The sequence below is a fragment of the Phyllobates terribilis genome, unplaced genomic scaffold, assembly GCF_046119375.1.
Source record: "Phyllobates terribilis strain yellow unplaced genomic scaffold, ASM4611937v1 Scaffold_1__5_contigs__length_1240528914, whole genome shotgun sequence".
Classification (NCBI taxonomy): domain Eukaryota; kingdom Metazoa; phylum Chordata; class Amphibia; order Anura; family Dendrobatidae; genus Phyllobates; species Phyllobates terribilis.
Window position 1 is genome coordinate 174,891,679 of NW_027362761.1, and position 22,610 is coordinate 174,914,288.

General features: G+C 41.1%; 1 protein-coding gene across 5 annotated transcripts in view; it reads right to left on the minus strand.

Moving 5' to 3' along the window:
* Positions 1–22,610, minus strand: part of APBA1 (amyloid beta precursor protein binding family A member 1) — a 214,662-nt gene that overhangs the window by 49,297 nt on the left and 142,755 nt on the right. For 3 of the 5 annotated variants that reach the window (XM_073670074.1, XM_073670132.1, XM_073670029.1), the window contains exon 2: positions 18,948–20,133. In XM_073670074.1, the coding sequence (XP_073526175.1) occupies positions 18,948–20,096 (1,149 nt within the window). In that variant the 5' untranslated portion in view covers positions 20,097–20,133. Of the gene's footprint in view, positions 1–18,947; positions 20,134–20,400; positions 20,423–20,570; positions 20,702–22,610 lie in introns of those variants that run through there. The other 2 variants (XM_073670060.1, XM_073670097.1) reach the window with 2 other exon arrangements.

The window sequence follows — 22,610 nt, forward strand, 5'->3', positions numbered from 1 at the left end:
CGGTAAATAAAAAAGAAGCTATACATGTTTGGTGTCTATGAACTCTTAATGAGCTGGAGAATAATAATGGCAGGTCAGTTTTAGCATTCAGTGAACGTGGTAAAAAAAATAAATAAATTGGAAAGTGCTCCGGTCATTAAGGGGTTAATCTAGGTTTCTCATTTTCTTTTTACAGCAGAAATAAAATATTTTGCTTGGAATCTAACTTTGTATGTTTCATCTGTTTTGCATTACAAGTCCCAGCAGCCATTTTTATTTTACAATCATAAATCGTTAAGTCAGCAGGTACTGACCACGAAAAACCTGTCGACAACCTGCTCATGAGATATTTGCAGATGAAGCAGAGCTGAGGCTTACGTGACTTATGGGGATACTAAGAGGTAGAGGTGTTGTGGATTCACACTGTATGGTAAGAGTACATACGTGTTTAGGAATGCCAAAAGAGAGTTTGCTGAATTGTCAAGTGGGTGCAGTAGACCTGACATGTTCTACCTACAGCAATTTATAGATTACGACAGATTCCTTTAGCTCAGTGAGTTTTTATACATTTGAAGAACATAGTTTTTTCCAAATAATATATACAGTCATGGCCGAAAGTGTTGGCACCCTTAAAATTCTCCCAGAAAATTATTGCAATTACACTTGTTTAGTTATACATGTTAATTTCCTTTGTGTGTATTGGAACAACACAAAAAAACAGAGAAAAGAAGGCAAATTGGATATAATCTCACAGAAAACCCGCAAAATGGGAAGGACAAAATTGTTGCCACCTTTCCAAAATGGAGGGTAAACAACTTTGTTTCAAGCATGTGATGTTCGTTCACATTCACCTGTGGCAAGTAACAGGTGTGGGCAATATGAAAATCACACCTGAAACCAGATAAAAAGGGGAGAAGTTGACGCAATTTTTGCATTGTGTGTCTGTGTGTGCCACACAAGGCATGGAGAACAGAAAGAGGAGAAGAAAACTGTCTGGGGACTGGAAAAACAAAATTGTTGAAAAATATCGAAAATCTCAAGCTCACAAGTCCACCTCCAGAGATCTTGATGTTCCTCTGTCCATGGAGCGCAACATAATCAAGAAGTTTACAACCCATGGCACTGAAGCTAATCTCCCTGGACATGGACAGCAGAGAAAAATTGATGAAAGGTTGCAACGAAGGATAGTCCGGATGGGGGATAAGCTGCACCAATCAAGTTCTAAAGAAATTCAAGCTGTCCTACAGGCTCAGAGTGCACCAGTGTCAGAGCAAATTATCCATCAACATTTGAATGAAATGAAACACTACGGCAAAATCCTTCTGGGAAAGTGTCTTGTGGACAGATCACATCATTCTACTGTTTACTGAAAACGGGATGAGGCCTACAAAGAAAAGAACAAAGTGCCTACAGTCAAATATGGTGGAGATTCAAAGATGTTTTTGGATTGTTTTGCTGCCTCTGAAGGCATCATGAAATCTGAAGATTTCCAAAGGATTATGCATCACAATGTAGTGCCCTGTGTCAGAAAGCTGGTTTGTGTCCTAGGTCTTCCAGCAGGAAAATGAACCCAAACATTTCATGAAGCAGACAAAAATGGATGAAAACAAAGCGCTTGTAACATACCTGGCGGCGTCCTTGCATAGTGGTCCATCTCCCACTGTGCAAGAGCGCGCACTTGATCTCCAGTCCAGTCTGCTAGCCTGGCTTCTCTCCATGCTGTCTGCTTGCCTCTGTGTCTGCTGCTTAAGGGCGGCGCCCGATCACTTCCTGTTTCTTGTACCTGCTGCAGACACACCCCTTGTGCGTCCTCACCCTATTCCTGTCTGTCACCTGGTATTTAACCCAGCTGCTCCAATGAATCCCTGCCTGAGCATTGTGTTTCATTCAGTGTGCTCTTTCACTCTGAATGTGCCAGGTCCCTTTCTGTGTTTGCTTGCTTGCCTTTCTTGTAGGCTGTATTTCCAATCCTGTCTGAACACGCTCCTTGCCTGTTCGTTCCGCCTCCTAGGGGCCGCATACCTAGACCCGCTCCCGTATCTTGTCTGTTCTGTCTGAACACGCTCCTAGCCTGTTCCTCCCGCCTTCTAGGGGTTGCATACCTAGACCCGCTCCTGTATCTTGCTTCTGTGTCTGTTCTTGTGTGTATACTCTTCTAGCCCGTTTCCTGTGTCTGTACCTTTCCTTTTTCATCAGAGTCTGTACTCGTACCTAACTCCTGCTCGTTGTCTCTGTACTTCCGTTTGTGAGTTTGTGGTCCACTCGCTACTTCACTGCAAGTACCCTGTGGGTATCAGGTTCTGCCTTTCCCTTTCTGTCTGTTCCGTGTGAACAGAGCCCTGTCCCTCCTGCCCTGCCTTGCTCACCGCTCCGGCGGTTCTAGCCTGCCCTGCCTTGCTCACCGCTCCGGCGGTTCTAGCCTGCTCTGCCTTGCTCACCGCTCCGGCGGTTCTAGCCTGCACTGCCTTGCTCACCGCTCCGGCGGTTCTAGCCTGCACTGCCTTTGCTCACCGCTCCGGCGGTTCTGGCCTGCTCTGACCCTTTGCTCACTGCTCCGGCAGTCTTGCTCCGCTCTGACCCTTTGCTCACTGCTCCGGCAGTCTTGCTCCGCTCTGACCCTTTGCTCACTGCTCCGGCAGTCTTGCTCCGCTCTGACCCTTTGCTCACTGCTCCGGCAGTCTCGCTCCGCTCTGACCCTTTTCTCACTGCTCCGGCAGTCTCGCTCCGCTCTGACCCTTTGCTCACCGCTCCAGGAGGCCTCGTCCTGCTCTTCTCTCGCTCACCGCTCCAGGCGGCCTCGTCCTGCTCTTCTCTCGCTCACCGCTCCAGGCGGCCTCGTCCTGCTCTTCTCTTGCTCACCGCTCCAGGCGGCCTCGTCCTGCTCTACTCTCGCTCACCGCTCTAGGCGGCCTCGTCTTGCCCTGCTCTCGCTCACCTCTCTGGGCGGCCTCACTCTGCTGTGTTCGTCCGCCACATCTGTGGTTCTGTTCCTGAGTCCCAGTGTGTACTGGGTCCTATCCCGCCTGTGTTCCAACCTGCTAGTGCCTCCCTGTCTGCACTCTAGCCGTGCTTGCCTGTATCCCCCTGCCAGCATACCCGCCTGCCTGCATACCAGTCGTGCCTGCCTATACCCACCAGTCTGTGTGCCAGCCTAACCTGTCTTTTCCTGTATTCCCCTGTGTGGGTCAACAGCCGTGTCCGGGGTCTGTCCTGGAGTAGCAACTGGTCCCTCTGCTCGGTTCCTCCTTGGTGCACTGGCGTCGTATGCCGTCGTGCGACCCTGGTCGGATCGGGTGAATACCTAGTTACGCCCCTCCAGGCATTCACTCTCCGGCACGGTCCAGTGGAATCACACGCACACGCCGCTCAGCCCGGGCGTGTGCATTACAGCGCTGGAGAGTTCAGAAGTGGCCAGCAATGAATCTGGATTGAAATCCCATTGAACACATTTGGAGAGATCTTAAAATTGTTGTTTGGAGAAGGCAACAATGGAATATGAGAGACCTGGAGCAGTTTGCAAAAGAAGAGTGGTCCAAAATTCCAGTTGAGAGGTGTAAGAAGCTTGTTGGTGGTTATAGGAAGAGATTGATTGCAGTTATTTATTCTAAAGGGTGCGCAACCAATTAAGTTGATGGTGCCAACAAATTTTCTCCGGCCCATTTTTGGGGTTTTGTGTGAAATTATTTCCAATTTGCCTTTTTTCTTATTTTTTGTTTTGTACATACACAAAGGAAATAAACATGTGTATAACAAAACATGCATAATTTCAATAATTTTCTGGGAGAAATGCTACATTTTCTAGAACAATTGCAAGGGTGCTAACACTTTCGGACATGACTAAGTCCTCCAAAGTCACTTCAAAACTGAACAAGTCCCTAAAAAAAAATCCGTTTTATAAATTTCCTTGAAAAAAAAATGACTGCTAGATTTTTAAACCTTCTAATCTCCTTAAAAAATAAAAACATCTTACAAATTGTGCTGATGTAAAGCAAACATGAGATAAATATTATTTATTAATTATTTTGTGTCGTATGACAATCGCTGGCACAAAGGGATTCAAAGTTTGAAAATTTCAATTTTTTTTAAAATGTGTCAAATTTCGGACGTTTTTTTAATAAATTAACGCAAAACATAAATTTAGCATTAACAAAGTATTATGTGTCATGAAAAAATACAATCTTAAAATCTCCAGGATATGTTAAAACATTCCAGAGTTATTGCCACATAAAGTGAAACACATCAGATTTGAAAAATTTGGCTGATTATGACACCTAAACACGCCCATGGGCATTTGGGAAAAGTTAGTCCAATTCGCTGGTTTCAGCACAACAGACTGATCCGGTGTGCATTTTCATCTCCCAAGACTTTAGAGCTTGCAAGCGCTGCTCTGAATTTGGCCAAATGGCTGGATACGGCCAACTTCAGTCCCACCGGAACGTCTCCCATGCTGAGGAGGCAAAGCGGTCTTTGCTTGCAGCATGGAAAAGCTCACAGTTTTGACCAGCTGCACAACCATGCCATTTCTATTTGCATTTCTGGGCTGTGGCAGAGGCAGTGTCCCAACTCCGAACAGGTTGGGAGAGTACTAAGAGTGAGATGCAATTGTTATTACATTATAAACACATAGTGTTAAAGGCCTGTCATGTCAAAAATCTGATTAACCCCATACCTGCAGGTTAATAGCATTCTAAAGCTGTGCAGCTACCGCATTGAAAGCCTTCTGGGAATAGAAGAAATCTATTCCTTCCAGCAGCCTCAGGCTTTCAGTCACAGAGGCGCGGCCTATGCAGCTCAGTACATAGTGAGCGGCGGCTGTAACCACATCCCCGGCGTTGACTGACAGCCAACTCTGCACTGCAGAGCTGACTATCAGTCAGTGCCGCAACATGGTTACAGCCGCTGCTCACTGTGTACTGAGCGCTGACTGAAGCCTCGCCTCTGTGACTGAAAGCCCGAGGCTGCCGGAAGGAATACATTTTTGCAGCCTAGGAAATGGGGTTTTCTGAAACTGGAGATCGCCTTTTAGGAATGTGCCCCTTAAACCTAATGAGGGCATCACAACTATAGACCAGACGTCAATCAGTGGACAATAAAAGTTTCATACTCCTTATCTATGATCTACACCCATATATTTACTGCCACAACTTTCCCCTTTCCACATTGATAGTTCGGCTTCACATCACTTCTCTTATTTACTGCACTATTCTATGACTTGTTGTATATGAATGTGTGACTCTTCAGAAAGCATGTCTGATTTTATCAGTAGACTACTCAGGTCTCCATCAGTTTTAGCAGGAAATTATAAAAGTTGCAGCAAGCAGCCCAGCAAGTGATACATGGCTGGAATTCGGATTTCTTCTTACATTATGCTGCTCGTAGATTAGGTGGCAAAAACCTAGTGAAATATTCCCTTTTAGCAGAGGTAAATGGTGTTTAAAAAGGTGAATAGAAACCAGAAGAGTCCACTAAATAGATTAATATATGAAAAACACACACCCAAAAACATGGATATTTATCCTAGAGTGAGTTTGTCTACTTCCCTATTGGCAGTGCTGTTATAGGTTGTTGTAGGTGTGATGTCAACCAGTGGTGGTTACAGGTACAGAGTATTGCCCCCAACCACTTCTTACAATGCCACGTTGTCACAACAATAAATCACTTAGCAAATGTGGCCTCCACAATGTTTTTGTCTAAAAAAAAAGGAAGCTGGATAACAACACAAATGATGGAGTATTATAATTATCAGATTACAACAGCCCGTCTACAGCATATACCGGTTGCCATAAACAGCTCCTGGGTTCTATGTTAGCCAATAATCTGAGACACTCTATAGGTTGGGACTGCACAACGTTTTTTGTTATGAAGAACACAAAGTCAAACAATTTCCAGGGGCCACAATGTCCTACCATCTCGGACATGTGTGACATATGGAAGTACATACCATAAATGTCTAATAGGTGCACATTCCACTGAATCCAAACTATTAAAATAATGCGTGCCCCTTCTCCTCTACTAAGCACTCCAAAGAGGAGGTAATCATGCATGTGGCTCTCTCTAATGTCCACATTATCTAATCCCTTTTGGAGAAGTAAACAGGGGTTATGGGACCCAATTCGCTCAATATGGCCAATATTCATTGCACATAGACAAATATGTCATCAATTTCAGACTGATAGGGATCCAAGCCTTGGAACCCCTGCTGCCTAGAATAAATCGGCTGAGGTTCTTTGATGTCACCTGGGACAATGTACAAAATAACAATTCCCTATTCAAAGAAAATGTAGCCATGTAGCAGGTCCTACACAGTAATGGATGAGAAATGGCAAAAGCTGAAGATCCGACTCATTGCACTTGAAATTTGTGACCCTGGCTTGAAAGATTCAGAGAAATAAAAAGTCCACTAACAGCCATGTGGCTTTTTTTTTTTTATTAACACTAGTTTAAGTATTGGTGTTAAAAAGTAGAAAGGGATGCTAGTGGATTTTTCGTTCTTTTTCGGTATGATCTATGGTCACTGAGCATCTATCAGAAGCTAAGCCTTGCCAGTGCTACCTACAGTGGCTTCTACTTGGCATGAAGGATGTCTAATGACCAAAATATGAACAATATCAGGTTTGCGTAACAAAAACTAGAAATTTGAAATTAATAGAGAAAATCCAAAACAACATCTCATATCTTTAAGATTCGACAAATCTTAGACATTGAACATTAAGCACAGATTTTCTTTTATTATTATGAAACTGCCAAAACGTATTTCATAAAAATCTGTGTTCTCAAGTTGCTTTCAAACATGGGGCATAATAGGGTTACTGAGAGATGTAGTAATAAGAGTTATGTTACCCCTACAACATTCAGAAGAAGTCACAGCTAGTGAGATATAGTAAAAGTATCAAAGTTTCTAATTCTCTAGATTTCTTTTCAATCTAGATGCATTTCCGATATCCTAAATCCCAAAATTCAATTTGTTCATTACCATGAAAAGATATACAGGCAATGCTAGAGATGAAGCAGTTAGGGTGATATAATGGTTCACACTGAGCACTTACATCTTCATCACGATATTCAGCTTGATAGGTCCAAAAATTCTCCATTGGGCAATTGTGGGGTAGACTAGGAGTAATAAAGAAGCAGGTGTTCCCAGGAGCATGCAGGATACAATGTGTATTTCTATGGAGGTACTAAAACAACAACCCAAGTATGCAGGACAAGGTAATCGGAGAGCGGTTACACCACACTTATTTCAGACCTGATCAATTACTTTCCTGTAAATTTTACATGACCTACCCAGATTCCTTTCAACCAGTAGACAAACGTGTTCCTTCCCATCTAGCTACAATACACATCGAATAGAGGAAAATGTAACAAGTGTTCAGGAAAGGCTCTGTTCACATCTGCATTTTGCAATTCTGCTTCTTTGTTCCATGTTTGGAAAGGAAAAACTGAATTTATGCAGTGTACAGATGATACATTGACTATAATGAGCTACGTCTTGTTTCCGTTATTGTGTCCGTCCATCATGCTATACTATTTGTTTTCTTGTACATTATAGTGGAACGGAAACCAGACGGATGCCATAATAGTCAATGGGGTTCTTCAGGTGCCATCATGTAACTGATCTGTAATCTGCATGAATTCCATTTCTCCATACCTAAAACGGAACAGAAAAAAGGAAATTATAGAGATTGTTCACTACTTTGATCACCCCCTCTCCATTGCGATATTCTGGCCATGCAAAATAATAATAGCCTATGCCATTCCAAAGACGTCAGCGCCTGATCTACCAGGTCTTGTCTGACATGGTTCTGCCACGTGAGCCCTGCAGCCAATCAGTGGCTGCTGCACTCTCACTTCCTTTAGGACCAAACTGACACCTGGATGAAGAGAGAGCTTCTGCTGCTTTTCTGACCTTCTCTGCATGTCAGTTATGTCTGAAGGAAGTGATCGTGAAGAAACCGCTGATTGACTGCAGGGCTCACGTGGCATATCAACGACATGTAAGCCCTGGGAGACCAGGTGTCGAGTTGCTGGAATGGCACTGGTACCGGAGGGCAGCATAGGCTGTTTTTATTCTACACGGGAGAATTGAGGAGGGGTTGTCCAAGTAGTGGACAACCCCTTTAAGTGACACAGGTGTAAACAGAGTATAAAAATTTGTTGTACTTTATATTATATATTGTAAATAACGAATAACAGAAGTTGGAAGCCTACATCAACATCCCCTTTAAGCCCAGTGACTGGCGGCAAAGGTAACATGTCGTCAACTCGCCATCACAGCTGCAGTCATATAGACAAAGAATGGAGGAAGCAGCGAAGAGCTAGTACTGGGGTGGCAAGGGATAAATAAGACATGGAAAAATAAAAACAATCAAACTGGAAAATGTAAAATATGGTAAGTAAAGTTGGTAGATAGATGACAGGGTATCGTTTAGCACTTTAATATGTTCAATTAGAACCTTAAACTCATCACTATATCAGGAAACTTATTTAACCAATTTTCTAATATATTCTGAAAAGAGCCTTCAAATGTGGAGGTAATAATTAACTCCTTATTAAAAAAAAAAAATCAATCTTATTATGTAGGCATGACTGAATCCACGCTCACTCGGTCACCAAGGCATTTAGAGGATAATGATTCGAAAATCCTTCTGCAAAATACACAGAACTGTGCAACAGTTTTAGGCAGGTGTGGGAAAATGCTGCAAAGTAAGAACGCTTTGAAAAATAGAAGTGTTAATAGTTTAATTTTATCAATTAACAAAATGCAAAGTGAATGAACAAAAGAGAAATCTAAATCAAATTAATATCTGTTGTAAACAGCCTTTGCATTCAAAACAGCAGCAATTCTTCTAAGTACACTTGTACACAGTCTTTGAAAGAACTCGGAAGGGAGATTGTTCCAAACATCTTGGAGAACGAACCACAGATCTTGTGTGCATATAGGTTTTAGAAAATCCATCTGCATCTTCATATAATCCCACACAGCCTCAAAACTGTTGAGATTAAGTCTCTGACATCGTCACTTTCTGGACTCTTTATTTTACTTTATGTGGAGTATAGTTGTTAATGATATTGGCTTTATGTTTGGGGTCGTTGTCCTACTGCAGAATAAAATCAGAGCCAATCAGTTGACTGTGTGATGGTAATGCACACTGGATAGCTATCTACCTGTATTTCTCATTGTTGAGGACACTATTAATCCTGACCAAATCCCCAACTCCATTTTCTGAAATGCAACTCCATTATTGTATCGCTCTCCAGTCATCAGCAAACAATCTGCCTTCTGTTACAGACAAATATTTCACATTTTGACTCATCAGTCCACAACACCAGCTGACATTTTTTTGCACCCAGTTCCTACTGTATGTTTTGGTGTATATTTGAGTCGCTTGGCCTTGTTTCCATGTTAAAAAGGTATAGATTATTTACCACAATTCCTCCATAAAGGCCACTTCTGTCCAAATTTCTCCTAACAGTAGATGGGTGTAGTAGATCCCGGAAGTGATTATAAGGCCTCCACAGTGCCCTGATATCAATATCATGTCTATGTGGGATTACATAAAGAGACAGAAGGATTTGCACAAGTCTACATCCACAGAGGATCTGTGGTTAGCTCTCAAAGACATTTGGAACAACCTTTCTGCTAGGTTCCTTCAAAGGATAAGTGTATGTAGAAGAATTGAAGCTGTTTTGAAGGCAAAGGGTGGTCACACTAATTTGATTTAGATTTCTCTTTTGTTCGTTCACTTTGCATTTTGCTAATTGAGAAAAAGACTATGAAAAAGGCTCATATAAATGCAACACTACCATAGGACAAAAATAATCAGCTAACAAGTATACCCTGAAACCAATTTTTATCAATATATGCTTAAAATTCCAAACATACAAATTAATTACGGTAATAATTATACAGTGAAAGTGAAAAATTTGCTCAATTAGCAAAATAAATCCTATATTAATATAGTCATGGACAGTAGGGATACAGGACAACCTATGATATTCTCCCTAATATTCCCTGAAGACGTGGCACTACCTTGCCGCGGAGGCCGGCACCCTAAAATGAATGCAATGGCGCCCCCACTCCTCGTAGACTGACCGTATGATGCCTTGATTTCCCTTTTCACAATATCACTGGTCATACGAGTGCCAATGAATATAGCTGCCATGGATAAACAACAGTCAGATAACTACTATGGTATTGCAGGATAGCTATTGGCATCTGATATTTGGACAGATATCCATTAATCCAAGGGCCTCCTGATGAACCAAAACACAGAGGGGAAACACATTAGCGTGCAGTGTGTGATCAGATGATTATGATGGGAACATGCTGGATGTATTTTATGTATCTTTAAAGGGGTATTCCCATCTCCAAGATCCTATCCCAATATGTAGTAGGTGTAATAATAATAATAAATATTAGAAAATAGCTTCAATTAGAAATGTAGCATAGTGAATCTGAAAAATTATGTCTCTTTCCTCAAGTGCAGGACCTTACGTAACCATGGTTACGACCATTGATATAGTGACAGTTAGTTAGCTAGCTGCTAGTGGTCGTAACCATGGATACCTAAGGTCCTGCAATGCCTGCAAGTGAGGAAAGAGACATAGCGAATCAGAAAATCTGTACTACATTTCTAATTGGTAGTATTTGGTAATATTATTATTATTACACCTACTACATATTGGGATAGGATCTTGGAGATGGGAATACCCCTTTAATGGGTAGTGGTGACTAGCTGAGCAATACTAGCTTATGCTTTTATTATCTGACTGTTATTTATCCATGGCAGCTATATTTATTGGGACTCCTATGACTCAAGTGACATTGTGGATAGGGAAATCTAGGGCATCATAGGGTCAGTCTACGAGGAGCAGGGGCGCCATTGCGTTCATTTAGGGAGCCAATGTCCGCGGCTAGGTAGTACCATGTCTTCAGGGAATACTAGGGAGAGTAGTTTGTCCTGTATCCCTACTGTCTATGTAAATATTTATATAAGATTTATCTTGTTTATTGAGCAATTTTTTCACTATTATTGTATATTTGTGATTTGATCTGCATGTTTGGAATTTTAAGCATTTGATAATAAAAATTGGTTTTAGGGGATTTTTGTTAGCGGATTAAAAAGACTATGAGAATGCTTTAAAAAATAGAAGCGTTCACTTTAGCAGCAATTTTCCTCACCTGCCTAAAACATGTGCACAGTAAAATGCGTACACATGGCAAGGGTTCCCTGGGAAGTAGTCCTTGGTCGCTCATCTGCAAAAAATGATGATGATCGGGCACTAGTAGTACGCCCTCTCTCCCATGAAGACCCATTTCAGATACATGTGAATTATTTGAGGAACTGGGTGAGACCTTTCGTTTATGACACTTTATACACAAGGTGTATGTCCGCATCTGATTATCACATGAATGGTTTTGGGCATGTTTGGCTGACAGATTATGAGCCTACATTAGATAAAGCATATTATATATATATATATATATATATATATGCAGCTTCTGTGACCTTGTCACTAGCAATCTGGAGATTCTAGACATCCCGATTTGTCTAGTCATTTTTATAGTTTGTGTCTAATAAATGTTGTATTGTGTTTGTACGATCTTAATATAATTGATATTAAGTGTTAAGTTTTATCCCCCAATATTTGCTACAGCTTAAACCCTTTTAACAATGTTATAGTACACTGCTCAAAAAAATAAAGGGAACACTGAAATAACACATCCTAGATCTGAATGAATGAAATATTCTCATTGAATACTTTGTTCTGTACAAAGTTGAATGTGTTGACAACAAAATCACACAAAAATCATCAATGGAAATCAAATTTATTAACCAATAGAGGCCTGGATTTGGAGTCACCGCCAAAATTAAAGTGGAAAAACACACTACAGGCTGATCCAACTTTGATGTAATGTCCTTAAAACAAGTCAAAATAAGGCTCAGTATTGTGTGTGGCCTCCACGTGCCTGTATGACCTCCCTACAACACCTGGGCATGCTCCTGATGAGGTTACGGATGGTCTCCTGTGGGATCTCCTCCCAGACCTGGACTAAAGGATCTGCCAACTCCTGGACAGTCTGTGGTGCAACGTTGGTGGATGGAGCGAGACATGATGTCCCAGATGTGCTCAATCGGATTCAGGTCTGGGGAACGGGCGGGCCAGTCCATAGCTTCAAGGCCTTCATCTTGCAGGAACTGCTGACACACTCCAGCCACATGAGGTCTGGCATTGTCCTGCATTAGGAGGAACCCAGGGCCAACCGCACCAGCATATCGTCTCACAAGGGGTCTGAGGATCTCATCTCGGTACCTAATGGCAGTCAGGCTACCTCTGGCGAGCACATGGAGGGCTGTGCGGCCCTCCAAAGAAATGCCACCCCACACCATTGCTAACCAACTGCCAAACAGGTCATGCTGAAGGATGTTGCAGCCAGCAGATCGCTCTCCACGGCGTCTGTCACATGTGCTCAGTGTGAACCTGCTTTCATCTGTGAAGAGCACAGGGCGCCAGTGGCGACTTTGCCAATCCTGGTGTTCTGTGGCAAATGCCAAGCATCCTGCACGATGTTGGGCTGTGAGCACAACCCCCATCTGTGGACGTCGGGCCTTCATATCACCCTCATGGAGTCGGTTTCTAACTGTTTGTGCAGACACATGCACATTTGTGGCCTGCTGGAGGTGATTTTGCAGGGCTCTGGCAGTGCTTCTCCTGTTCCTCCTTGCACAAAGGTGGAGGTAGCGGTCCTGCTGCTGGGTTGTTGCACTCCTACGGCCCCCTCCACGTCCCCTGGTGTACTGGCCTGTCTCCTGGTAGCGCCTCCAGCCTCTGGACACTACGCTGACAAACACAGCAAACCTTCTTGCCACAGCTCATATTGATGTGCCATCCTGGATGAGCTGCACTACCTGAGCAACTTCTGTGGGTTGTAGAGTCCATCTCATGCTACCACGAGTATGAAAGCACAACCAACATTCAAAAGTGACCAAAACATCAGCCAGAAAGCATTGGTACTGAGATGTGGTCTGTGGTCCCCACCTGCAGAACCACTCCTTTATTGAGTGTGTCTTGATAATTGCCAATAATTTCCATCTATTGTCTATTCCATTTGCACACCAGCATGTGAAATTGATTGTCAATCAGTGTTGCTTCCTACGTGGGCAGTTTGATTTCACAGAAGTTTGATTCACTTGGAGTTAAATTCTGTTGTTTAAGTGTTACCTTTATTTTTTGAGTAGTGTATGTAAATGGTTTCTTGTGCATTAGAAATACTGATTTTGTCTCACTTGCGAATTCTTATAAAGAATTTTTTTTAAGCGGTCACAGACCATATAGCTAATGCTGTGTCACTATATGCACCAGTATGCATCCAGATACTGAAAAATTACACCAGGGTGTGGTAGTGACCGGACCAATTTTTTGAACCCTGAGCAGTGTCACTTTATGTAGTAATAACTCTGGAACGCTTCAACATGTCCCTTTGATTTTGAGACTGTTTTTTTTGCGACATGATACTTTATATTAATGGTAAATTTAGGTTGATATATTTTGCGTTAATTTTTAAAAATATTAGAAATTGTACAAAAAGGTTTTAAAAATTGCAATTTTCAAACTTTGAATGACAATCCCTTTAATCCCAATAGTTCTACCACACAAAACATTAATAAATAACATTTCCTTCCCTTCATGTCTGCTTTACATCAGCACCATTTGTAAAGTGTTGTTTTATTTTGTTAGCATTTTAGAAGGTTTAAAAATGTAGTTGTCATTTTTCATGGAAATTTACAAAACTTATTTTTATAAGGACCTGTTCAGCTTTCAAGTGACTTTGGGGGTCGTATATGTTGGAAACCACCCAAAAGTGATATCATTTTAACCCCTTTACAGCCTGTGATGTATTAGTACGCACAGGCTGTAATCCCCCGTTTAAGTGAGGGCTCCGGCGCTGAGCCCGCACTGAATCGGGCACATGTCAGCTGATTATTGCAGCTGACATGTGCCCGCAACAGCCGCAGGTGGAATCGCGATCCACCCGCGGCTGTTAACATGTTAAATGCCGCTGTCAATCTCTGACAGTGGCATTTAACAGTGCCGCGCCGGAAGCGCGTCACTTACCCTGCCCATCGGTGACCCCGTCACGTGATCGCGGGTCACCGATGATTGTTCATGACAACCCTGGGTCTGCAGCAGACTCCAGTGGTTGTCATGAGCTGGTCGCTATGAGCGCCACCTAGTGGTCGGCACTCATAGCACAGGACCATTTCTGCTACATACAGGTGATCTGCTGATCATCTGTATGTAGCAGAGGAGATCAGACAAGTGCTGCTTCTAGTCTCCTATAGAGACTATAGAAGCAAGCAAAAAGTGAAAAAAAAATGTTTTTAAAAAAATGTAAAAAAATTATAAATGTTTAAATCACCCCCCTTTCGCCCCATTCAAAATAAAATAATAATAAAAAAACCTACATACACATATTTGGTATCGCCGCGTTCAGAATCGCCCGATCTATCAATATAAAAAAGAATTAATCCGATCGGTAAACGGCGTAACGAGAAAAAAATTCTAAATGCCAGAATTAAGTTTTTTGGTTGCAGCAACATTGCAATAAAATGCAATAACGGGCGATCAAAACATCGGATCTACCCCAAAATGGTACAAGTAAAAACTTCAGCTCGGTGCGCAAAAAATAAGCCCTCACCCGGCCCCAGATTCCGAAAAATGGAGACGCTACGGGTCTTTGAAAATGGCGCTATATTTTTTATTTTTTTTTTTACCAAATTTTGGAATTTTTTTTTTACCACTTAACTAAAAAAAAAAATATATACATGTTTGGTGTCTACGAACTCGTAATGACCTGCAGAATAATAATGGCAGGTCAGTTTTAGCATTCAGTGAACGTGGTAAAAAAGAAAAACATCTGTGGTATTGCACTTTTTTTGCAATTTCACCGCACTTGGAATTTTTTCCCCGTTTTCCTGTACACGATATGGTAAAACTAGTAATGGCGTTGAAAAGTACAACTCGTCCCGCAAAAAATAAGCCCTCACACGGCCATATTGACCAAAAAATAAAAACGCTATGGCTCTGGGAACAAGGGGAGCAAAAAACGAAAATGCAAAAACGGAAAATCCCAGGGTTGCGAAGGGGTTAAAAACTGCACCCTTCAACGTATTTAAAACTGCTTTCAGGTAGTTCAATAACCCTTCTGGTTCTTTTCAGGAAGTAATGGAAAGTGGCATGGAAAGAATGAAAAAGTTTATTTTGACCACCTAAATTTTGATGACTTCTGAACAGGTCGCTATAAACGGAAGACTCCAAGGCAAACATCAGGACCACACAATCAAGATCTCAGGGTGCCGATGGGTCTAAAGAGGAAGCCCCCGCACTATTTTGATTCTGTAGTCACTATTGACAGCAGAAACTAAGGGGTTAAACGTCCATGGTCGGTGCCAACACTGATCTTGGCTGATGCAGCAAGTTGTCCGCTATAGTGTACAGGTGACAGTTACAGGAGAAAAAGTCTAGTGGTCACTAAGGGGTTAAAGGGTTCTGGAACAACCAGGTGAGGTGTAGGTTGCCTCCATGGATGACATCTAGAATTCTTGCACATACAATCTGATGCTGTAAAGAAGCTGTGGATTCATTTAAGATGGTCATTGTATACATAAACACATATCCTATAAATATTAACTCTCAGAATAGGCAAAAAAAAATGAAAATAATTTTTTTGGGCATTAAATGTAATTTTTAAACATTTCTGGCAATTATTTTTTCCCATATAACATCTGTATTAAAAATAAATATCTTGAAATTGATACACCGGCCACTGAGGCTTTTTTAGACTCTTCCTCTTCCTGGATATACACATGTACATTAGCCACAATGAACAGACTCTGACCCTATCTTTTGTATTGAACCATCTAAAGAGCGTGTGCAAAGGTGATTGTGAGGGAGGGGGGAGCAGGTCAGCTGTGACATCTACTTTTTCTTACTTAGAAAATCAACATTTATGGGGTAGGAAAAAATCACGTCTTTGCCATACACATAGCTTAATGTGTAATTGGCTTAAGTTTAACTAACCTATCAGTATAAAAAAATCATTTGATTTGTGATAAAACTTAATTTCATCACACTTTTATGTTACTTTGGTTTATTAATAAGAAAACCACAGCTATTCTATTAAAAGCGATTGACAGGTTCACACTTTTAATTGCCATGATTCATCCTGCTTTCGCACTAGGCATGCTCTGGCACTGGCACAATAAATTAGAATTAATTCCATTAGAGTTATATGCCAGGGAGACGCACACTCAATTTGGGCAGGTAGCATCGCTGATGTCATGGTTTTTAGATTCCAAGAGATTAGGCAATAAAAAGACATTTCAGCACAAGATTGCTGATGATTCCACGCACAGCCATCTGCTTAATGCAATTAAATACGCAATGTTAACTGGACAATTTTATTGCTGCGTTTATATCTGCCCACTCCGGGGCACTGCTTTTTATGACGTGGCGAGGCACAGGACCAGGCTTTTTCCACAGGGCTCAGCGGAGGTCCATTTTCTGCCCTCTTTCCTTACTCATTTATGTAACGTTCATTGTGCACCTGAAACCTGTTCAATAATGCAAGGCCGGCTTCTTATCTGCCACATTAATTATTGATCAGGGGAACAATGGAATGGACAGAAGATACAGCCCCATTCTAATAGGAACCTACTGACACAAAATGGGATCGTTTAAATGTGGTTTGTGCTTTATAATGCAAAAAATATGCTACTAAAGAAACATCAGCTTCTCCAATTATCTCCCCTTCATTAGAAGCATAATAAAATAGTGCTCAATGGAGAGCATGAAACGACTGACCCCACAGTGCAGAGTACCACCTGTCATCCCTCTGGAAGCGAATATTTTTCTACAATATACATTAAATTACTGTCAGACAAACCCTTTGACTACACTGTGTTCCAAATTATTATGCACAGCAGAGTTTTCAATCTTTTCATTTTAATAAAGAACAAAAAAATGGTCATTTTTGAAATTATAAGCATTAGCAGGTTATTACAAACTGAAATCAAACAGTTTTCAACTCAAAACTTTATTCTAGGTGATGTTACATTTGCACATAGGACCGCTTGTTCGAAAGGAGCTTCTGAACTCTATCGTCCATTGAATTTGTCAGGTTTTGGATGGTTTCTGCTTCAATTGTTTTGCATGAGGACAGAATACCCTCCCAGAGCTGTTGCTTAGATGTGAACTGCCTCCCGCCATCATAGACACTCCTTTTGATGATGCTCCAGAGGTTCTCAATGGGGTTGAGGTCAGGGGAGCATGGGGGCCACACCATAAATTTGTCCCCTTTTATGCCCATAGCAGCCAGAGATGCAGATGTGTTATGTGCAGCATGAGACGGGGCATTATCATGCATGAAAAGGTTGAAAACTCTGCTGTGCATAATAATTTGGAACATGCATTTTGAGTGCAGTTTGAGTTTTTTATTTTTTTTAAAAATATACTGTTATCATAGGCAGTTTGTACAAAAACCTTTCAATTGTACTCTAATAGTTATTTGACTGGAAAATTACAATGACTGCAATTCATATAGGTAATTTGGGAAAATCTGAGAAAATATTATTTGCATAATAATTTGGAACACAGTGTAATGTGGAAATGGATGACCATCTAAAGATGGCGCATATCCACATTAACCTCTGACAGTCTCCAGCAAAGTGGCGCCAGAGACGGCACATGCTCACATTAACCTTACTGTCTCCAGTAAAATGGCGGTGAATGCGCAGATCGAGATCTCAGCTAGTCATTGAGCTAAGATCCCAATCTGCACATGCACAGCCACCTGCAACATTTTTGCTGGAGACTGCCGGAGGTCAATCTGCGCATACGCCGCCTCCTGCACCATTTTGCTGAAGAGCACCGGAACATGAATGTGCGCTGGCTGCAATAGCACGAAATTTAAAAAAGGGGGGGCTGGAGGACAGCCGAAGACCCTACCTAAAGTCTCGCCCCGATGCATGAAGAGTGATTTGCACCAAAACTTCTAAGATGAATTAAACAAGAAACAGGCTACGGATTTTTCACTACAGGTATTCATTAAATCAGTACATCAGGGCCATTATGGCCAGACCTTTACTTTAACAGGTTAAATCGTGATGACAGGTTCTCTTTAACAAAGGTCACCTCTCTCTTTAGCACATGCTATTATTAAAGGGATCATCTATGCTATAATCTCCAAAGAAAGCTGCTGTAACTGGGCAAATGTTTTATTGCACAGCAGCCATTCAGATTTGACTTATCCTTAAAAAGGGATGTCCCAGTTGTTTATACCTGTTGAAAATATGGATTTACAGAAATACCTGAACAATGCTATACCACGTTTTCAGTTCATATTAATGGATGCTCTTCTGGATTACAGGACTACAGTTATACTATAATCTATAATGAATTAAATATTGGTACACAGTCGGCATAATTATTTTCTTTTTTTGTTGTTGAAGGTTACAAATAATTTGCATAATATTGTGCACTTGTACTATACAACCACTAGAAGAAATTTACAATTTGTACATTTTAAATTATGCAGATCTGCCGTTATGTATATAAATGTTAAATATATAAATATATGTAATAACATGGCTCTATTTTTTATATATAAAAAAACAGAGCCATGTTATAATAGATCCAAACATCTAAATGCATTGGTAAGCTACATATTACTCGTCTAGGGAACCTGACAGGCGATAATTGATGTCCAATCCGTACCATCACAGTCATGTATGTTTTCTCTGAAAACAGCATGTATCACCTGACAGGTTCCATTTAATTAAGTATGTAACATTTATAATGTGCATCTGACAATGGGAACATTGCTTTATATGACCTCCACATCAAGCTCTAAAGTCACAAGCAGTTTCCGATGAGAATGATGTTCTGTAGGCACTAGACATACTTACATCTCCACCTAGTGGCGTTTGGTCATCACAGTCCTTTGTTGGACTGATATCCTGCCTCATTACCCAAATAGGCTCTTTTGGCTCATCAGGAGTGTAAGGGGAGCGTATTGTCCTAGTCTTTACTTCCTCTATCGCCTCCTTTATGTCCTTTATAGCCAATGAAATGGCATCACGCTTTTCCTTACTGTACCTTTGCACCATCTCTACGGCATTAGCAGCAGTTTTGGAGGCAGAAGAAAGGTTTCCATTAGTTACGCCGCCCTTGGAATGATCAGGATGGTCTATACTTTGCTCAGCTTCTGGCATATCCTCGGCTGCCTTGTCTAGGCTTTGGGAGCTCATACTTTGTTTCACCTCCGCCACAATTTGGTCAATATCTTCTTCTTGCTCATAGCTGTCCATTCTTGGGTAAGGTGCAAACTCAGCTTCCTTTTCAGGACTATCTGACTCTCCATCAGATCTTTCATCATAATGGTGGAGACGAGCACCTAGGGCTTCCTTCCGATAATTGTCAGCTTCTTCTCTCTCTTGTTCATAAAGGCGAAGATCCTCCCTGATGTCCAAATCTGGAGTGTCTCCTATTTCTTCATACACGTGTTCCTGCAGTCCATAATCTGCATAAGGTTCTGCATATTGCTCATCCTCACCCCTGTGAAATAATCTGTGTGTGTAGACATAGCCAGAGTAGGCTGCGCTAATGGCCTCCTCTTGGTCCATACCATGAAAGTGTAAATGATTGGGGAGAGTTCTGTTATGTAGCACCTCATCGTGCTCCGCTTCAGCGTTCTCGGTGTATTCCTCAGACTCGGGCCTGTACTGAATAGCATAAGCATTCTCATCCTCATTTTCTTGAGCTCTGTCAAGGTCATATCCATCTACTTGACCGGCAATGACATCCCCCTCCGCAGTATCTGTGTGATTGTGAAACCCACTCTCCGTACTCGCAGATCTTGCAAGCGTTCCTTCTTCATCTTGTCCAGACTGTCTATCCTGCTCTGCGGCTGCACGCCGTGAGTTAGGAGACGCGTACGGATCTTGTTCTTCTTCAACTTCTGGAAGTTCAAGGTCAGCTTCCACAGATTCGTTGACGTCTGCATTTGCAGGCTCATCACTTCCCTCCACCTCTTGTGCTCCGTCTAAATGGTTCATGGCAGATTTTCAGGTGGTTACTGTATTAACATCTTGTCTGTAAGAAAAAAAAAAATCAAAGTATAAGATTCTAAGAATAATAAAGCTAAAGAAAACTGCACAGCGCTACCAAGAAATACGTAAGGCACCAGAACTAAAAAATTACATGCAGTTGTGATTATAGGGCAACGTTAATACCAAATGTATTGTAATTAAGCTGCCAGAACAGGAAAACTAATTTAACAGAAAAAGAGCAATGGTATAAGAAAAACAGTATACAAGGTCAAGAAGCACAAACTTAATTAAAACAATAAAGAACCTCTACCGTATGTAAATACAGCTAGTCATAAGCCGATACAGAGAGAAACCAGAATTATCCAGCAGAATGCTTCCCCTATCTCTTCTGCACCTTTGTGCCTGTCTATATACAAGTAAATGCCCCCACGGCGTGAGAAACCCACTAAAAGCTGCCCCCCTCGTGTTCTATTTACTCACATACACTTTCCTCACAGACGGCTCCAGACGCTGCAGGATACAAACATAATTGTCACACATGCTCCAAAGCAATCCGGAGAACGACTGCAGCAAATAAACAAGCCGCTAGAAGAGGAAATCTGCTCAGCGGAAACAACTGCTGCATGGTGCATCCATCTATCTATTACATATCTAGATCTATCTATTACAGATCCATCTGTCATCAATCTATTACATATCTATCTATTATCTATCATCTATCTATTACAGATCCATCTGTCATCAATCTATTACATATCTATTACATATCTATCAATCATCAATCTATTACATATCCATCTATCTATTACATATCTCCTATCTATCATCTATTACATATCTATTATCTATCATCCATCTATCACATATCTATCTATTTAACCATCTAATATCTATCTATTACATATCCATCTGTCATCAATCTATTACATATCTATCTATCAATCTATCATCTATTACATATCCATCTGTCATCAATCTATTACATATCTATCAATCTATCATCTATTACATATCCATCTATTACATATCTGTCAATCATCTATCTACCTATTTATCCATCTGCTACATATCTATTTATCTATCTATTACATATCTATCACTTATCTATCTACAACATATCTATCTATCACATATTTATCTATTTAACCATCTACGGTATCTAATATCTATCTAATACATATCTCTCATGTCTACCTATTACATAGATATATATCTATCTAATGTATTTTCACATGAATCTATCTACAAACCAACATTACCGTGATGTATGCGAACACTGAATATGTGAAATTAAACTACATTACTGCTATATAGACCCTAACCATTTCTATCAAGCATACATCTCCCTGGCCGAAAATCTACTAATTTAAAGGGCAAGTAGGATCCATTGCTAATTAAAAACCGCCTTAGGCAGGGTCACACAACCATTTTTCTCTCATCTGAGAAAATAAGTCCGATTATGCTAATGACACCCCGAATTTGATCTGATTTTCTTGGATGAGGAGGGGAAAAAAAAAAGTATTCTCCAACTTCTCCATTCAGTCTGTCCGTGAAAATCAGACTGAACTCTGATGTCATCTGATTTGCTCTGATTTTTCTACCCGTAGACATGAATGGAATCCGATAATCGGATGCAACTCGTGCATGCTGCGATTTTTTCCTCAGAGTCAGACATGTGCACAACCCTAGAGAATAACATGGAGACAAGTGCTATCTATCAAAATGACGGATAACACTTGTATGATTTTTACAGTCGTGTGCACAAGCCCTTAGGGTTTGCTCACACGTCAGTATTTTTCATCAGTGTCTATATGCCAAGACCAGGAGTGGAACTCACAGAGAAAAACTATAATTGAAAGATTGACACCTGTTCTGTGTTTTGGAGACACTCGTGGTTTTGGCATACAAAATACTGATGAAATACTGATCAAAAATACTGATATGTGAATAAAGCCTTATGCTGACTGGAGGAATGCGCAGACAAATATGGATGAGGTCATCACTTCCAAATATATAGTACAAAGAAACAAAAAACACCTCCTAACAGAACAAAGTGTGAACAGGTGCAAGCTGCTATGACTGCATAATAGGCAAACCAAACCGTGCAGCAGCACTCTACATGCACCAAGATGAATCCAAAGATTTAATTTGTGAATTGCAAACTACATTTCTAGACTTTTGGCCATGGAAAACATGTCTGACAAAACCGGTTAGTGTCTATATAGCTGTGATGCAGTTTACAATTCTCATATTCAATGCATACATCTTAGTACATATAAAGTCATGGCTAAATGTGTTCACACACTTGAAATTGTTCCAGAAAATTAAGTATTTCTCCCAGTATTATTGAATCCCATTGAACAGCTGTGGATAGATCTCAAAATTGTTGTTGGGAGAAGGCACCCCTCAAATATGAGAGACCTGGAGCAGTTTACAAAAGAAGAGTGGTCCAAAATTCCAGATGAGAGGTGTAAGAAGCTTGTTGATGGTTATAGGAAGTGATTGATTAGTTAGTTATTT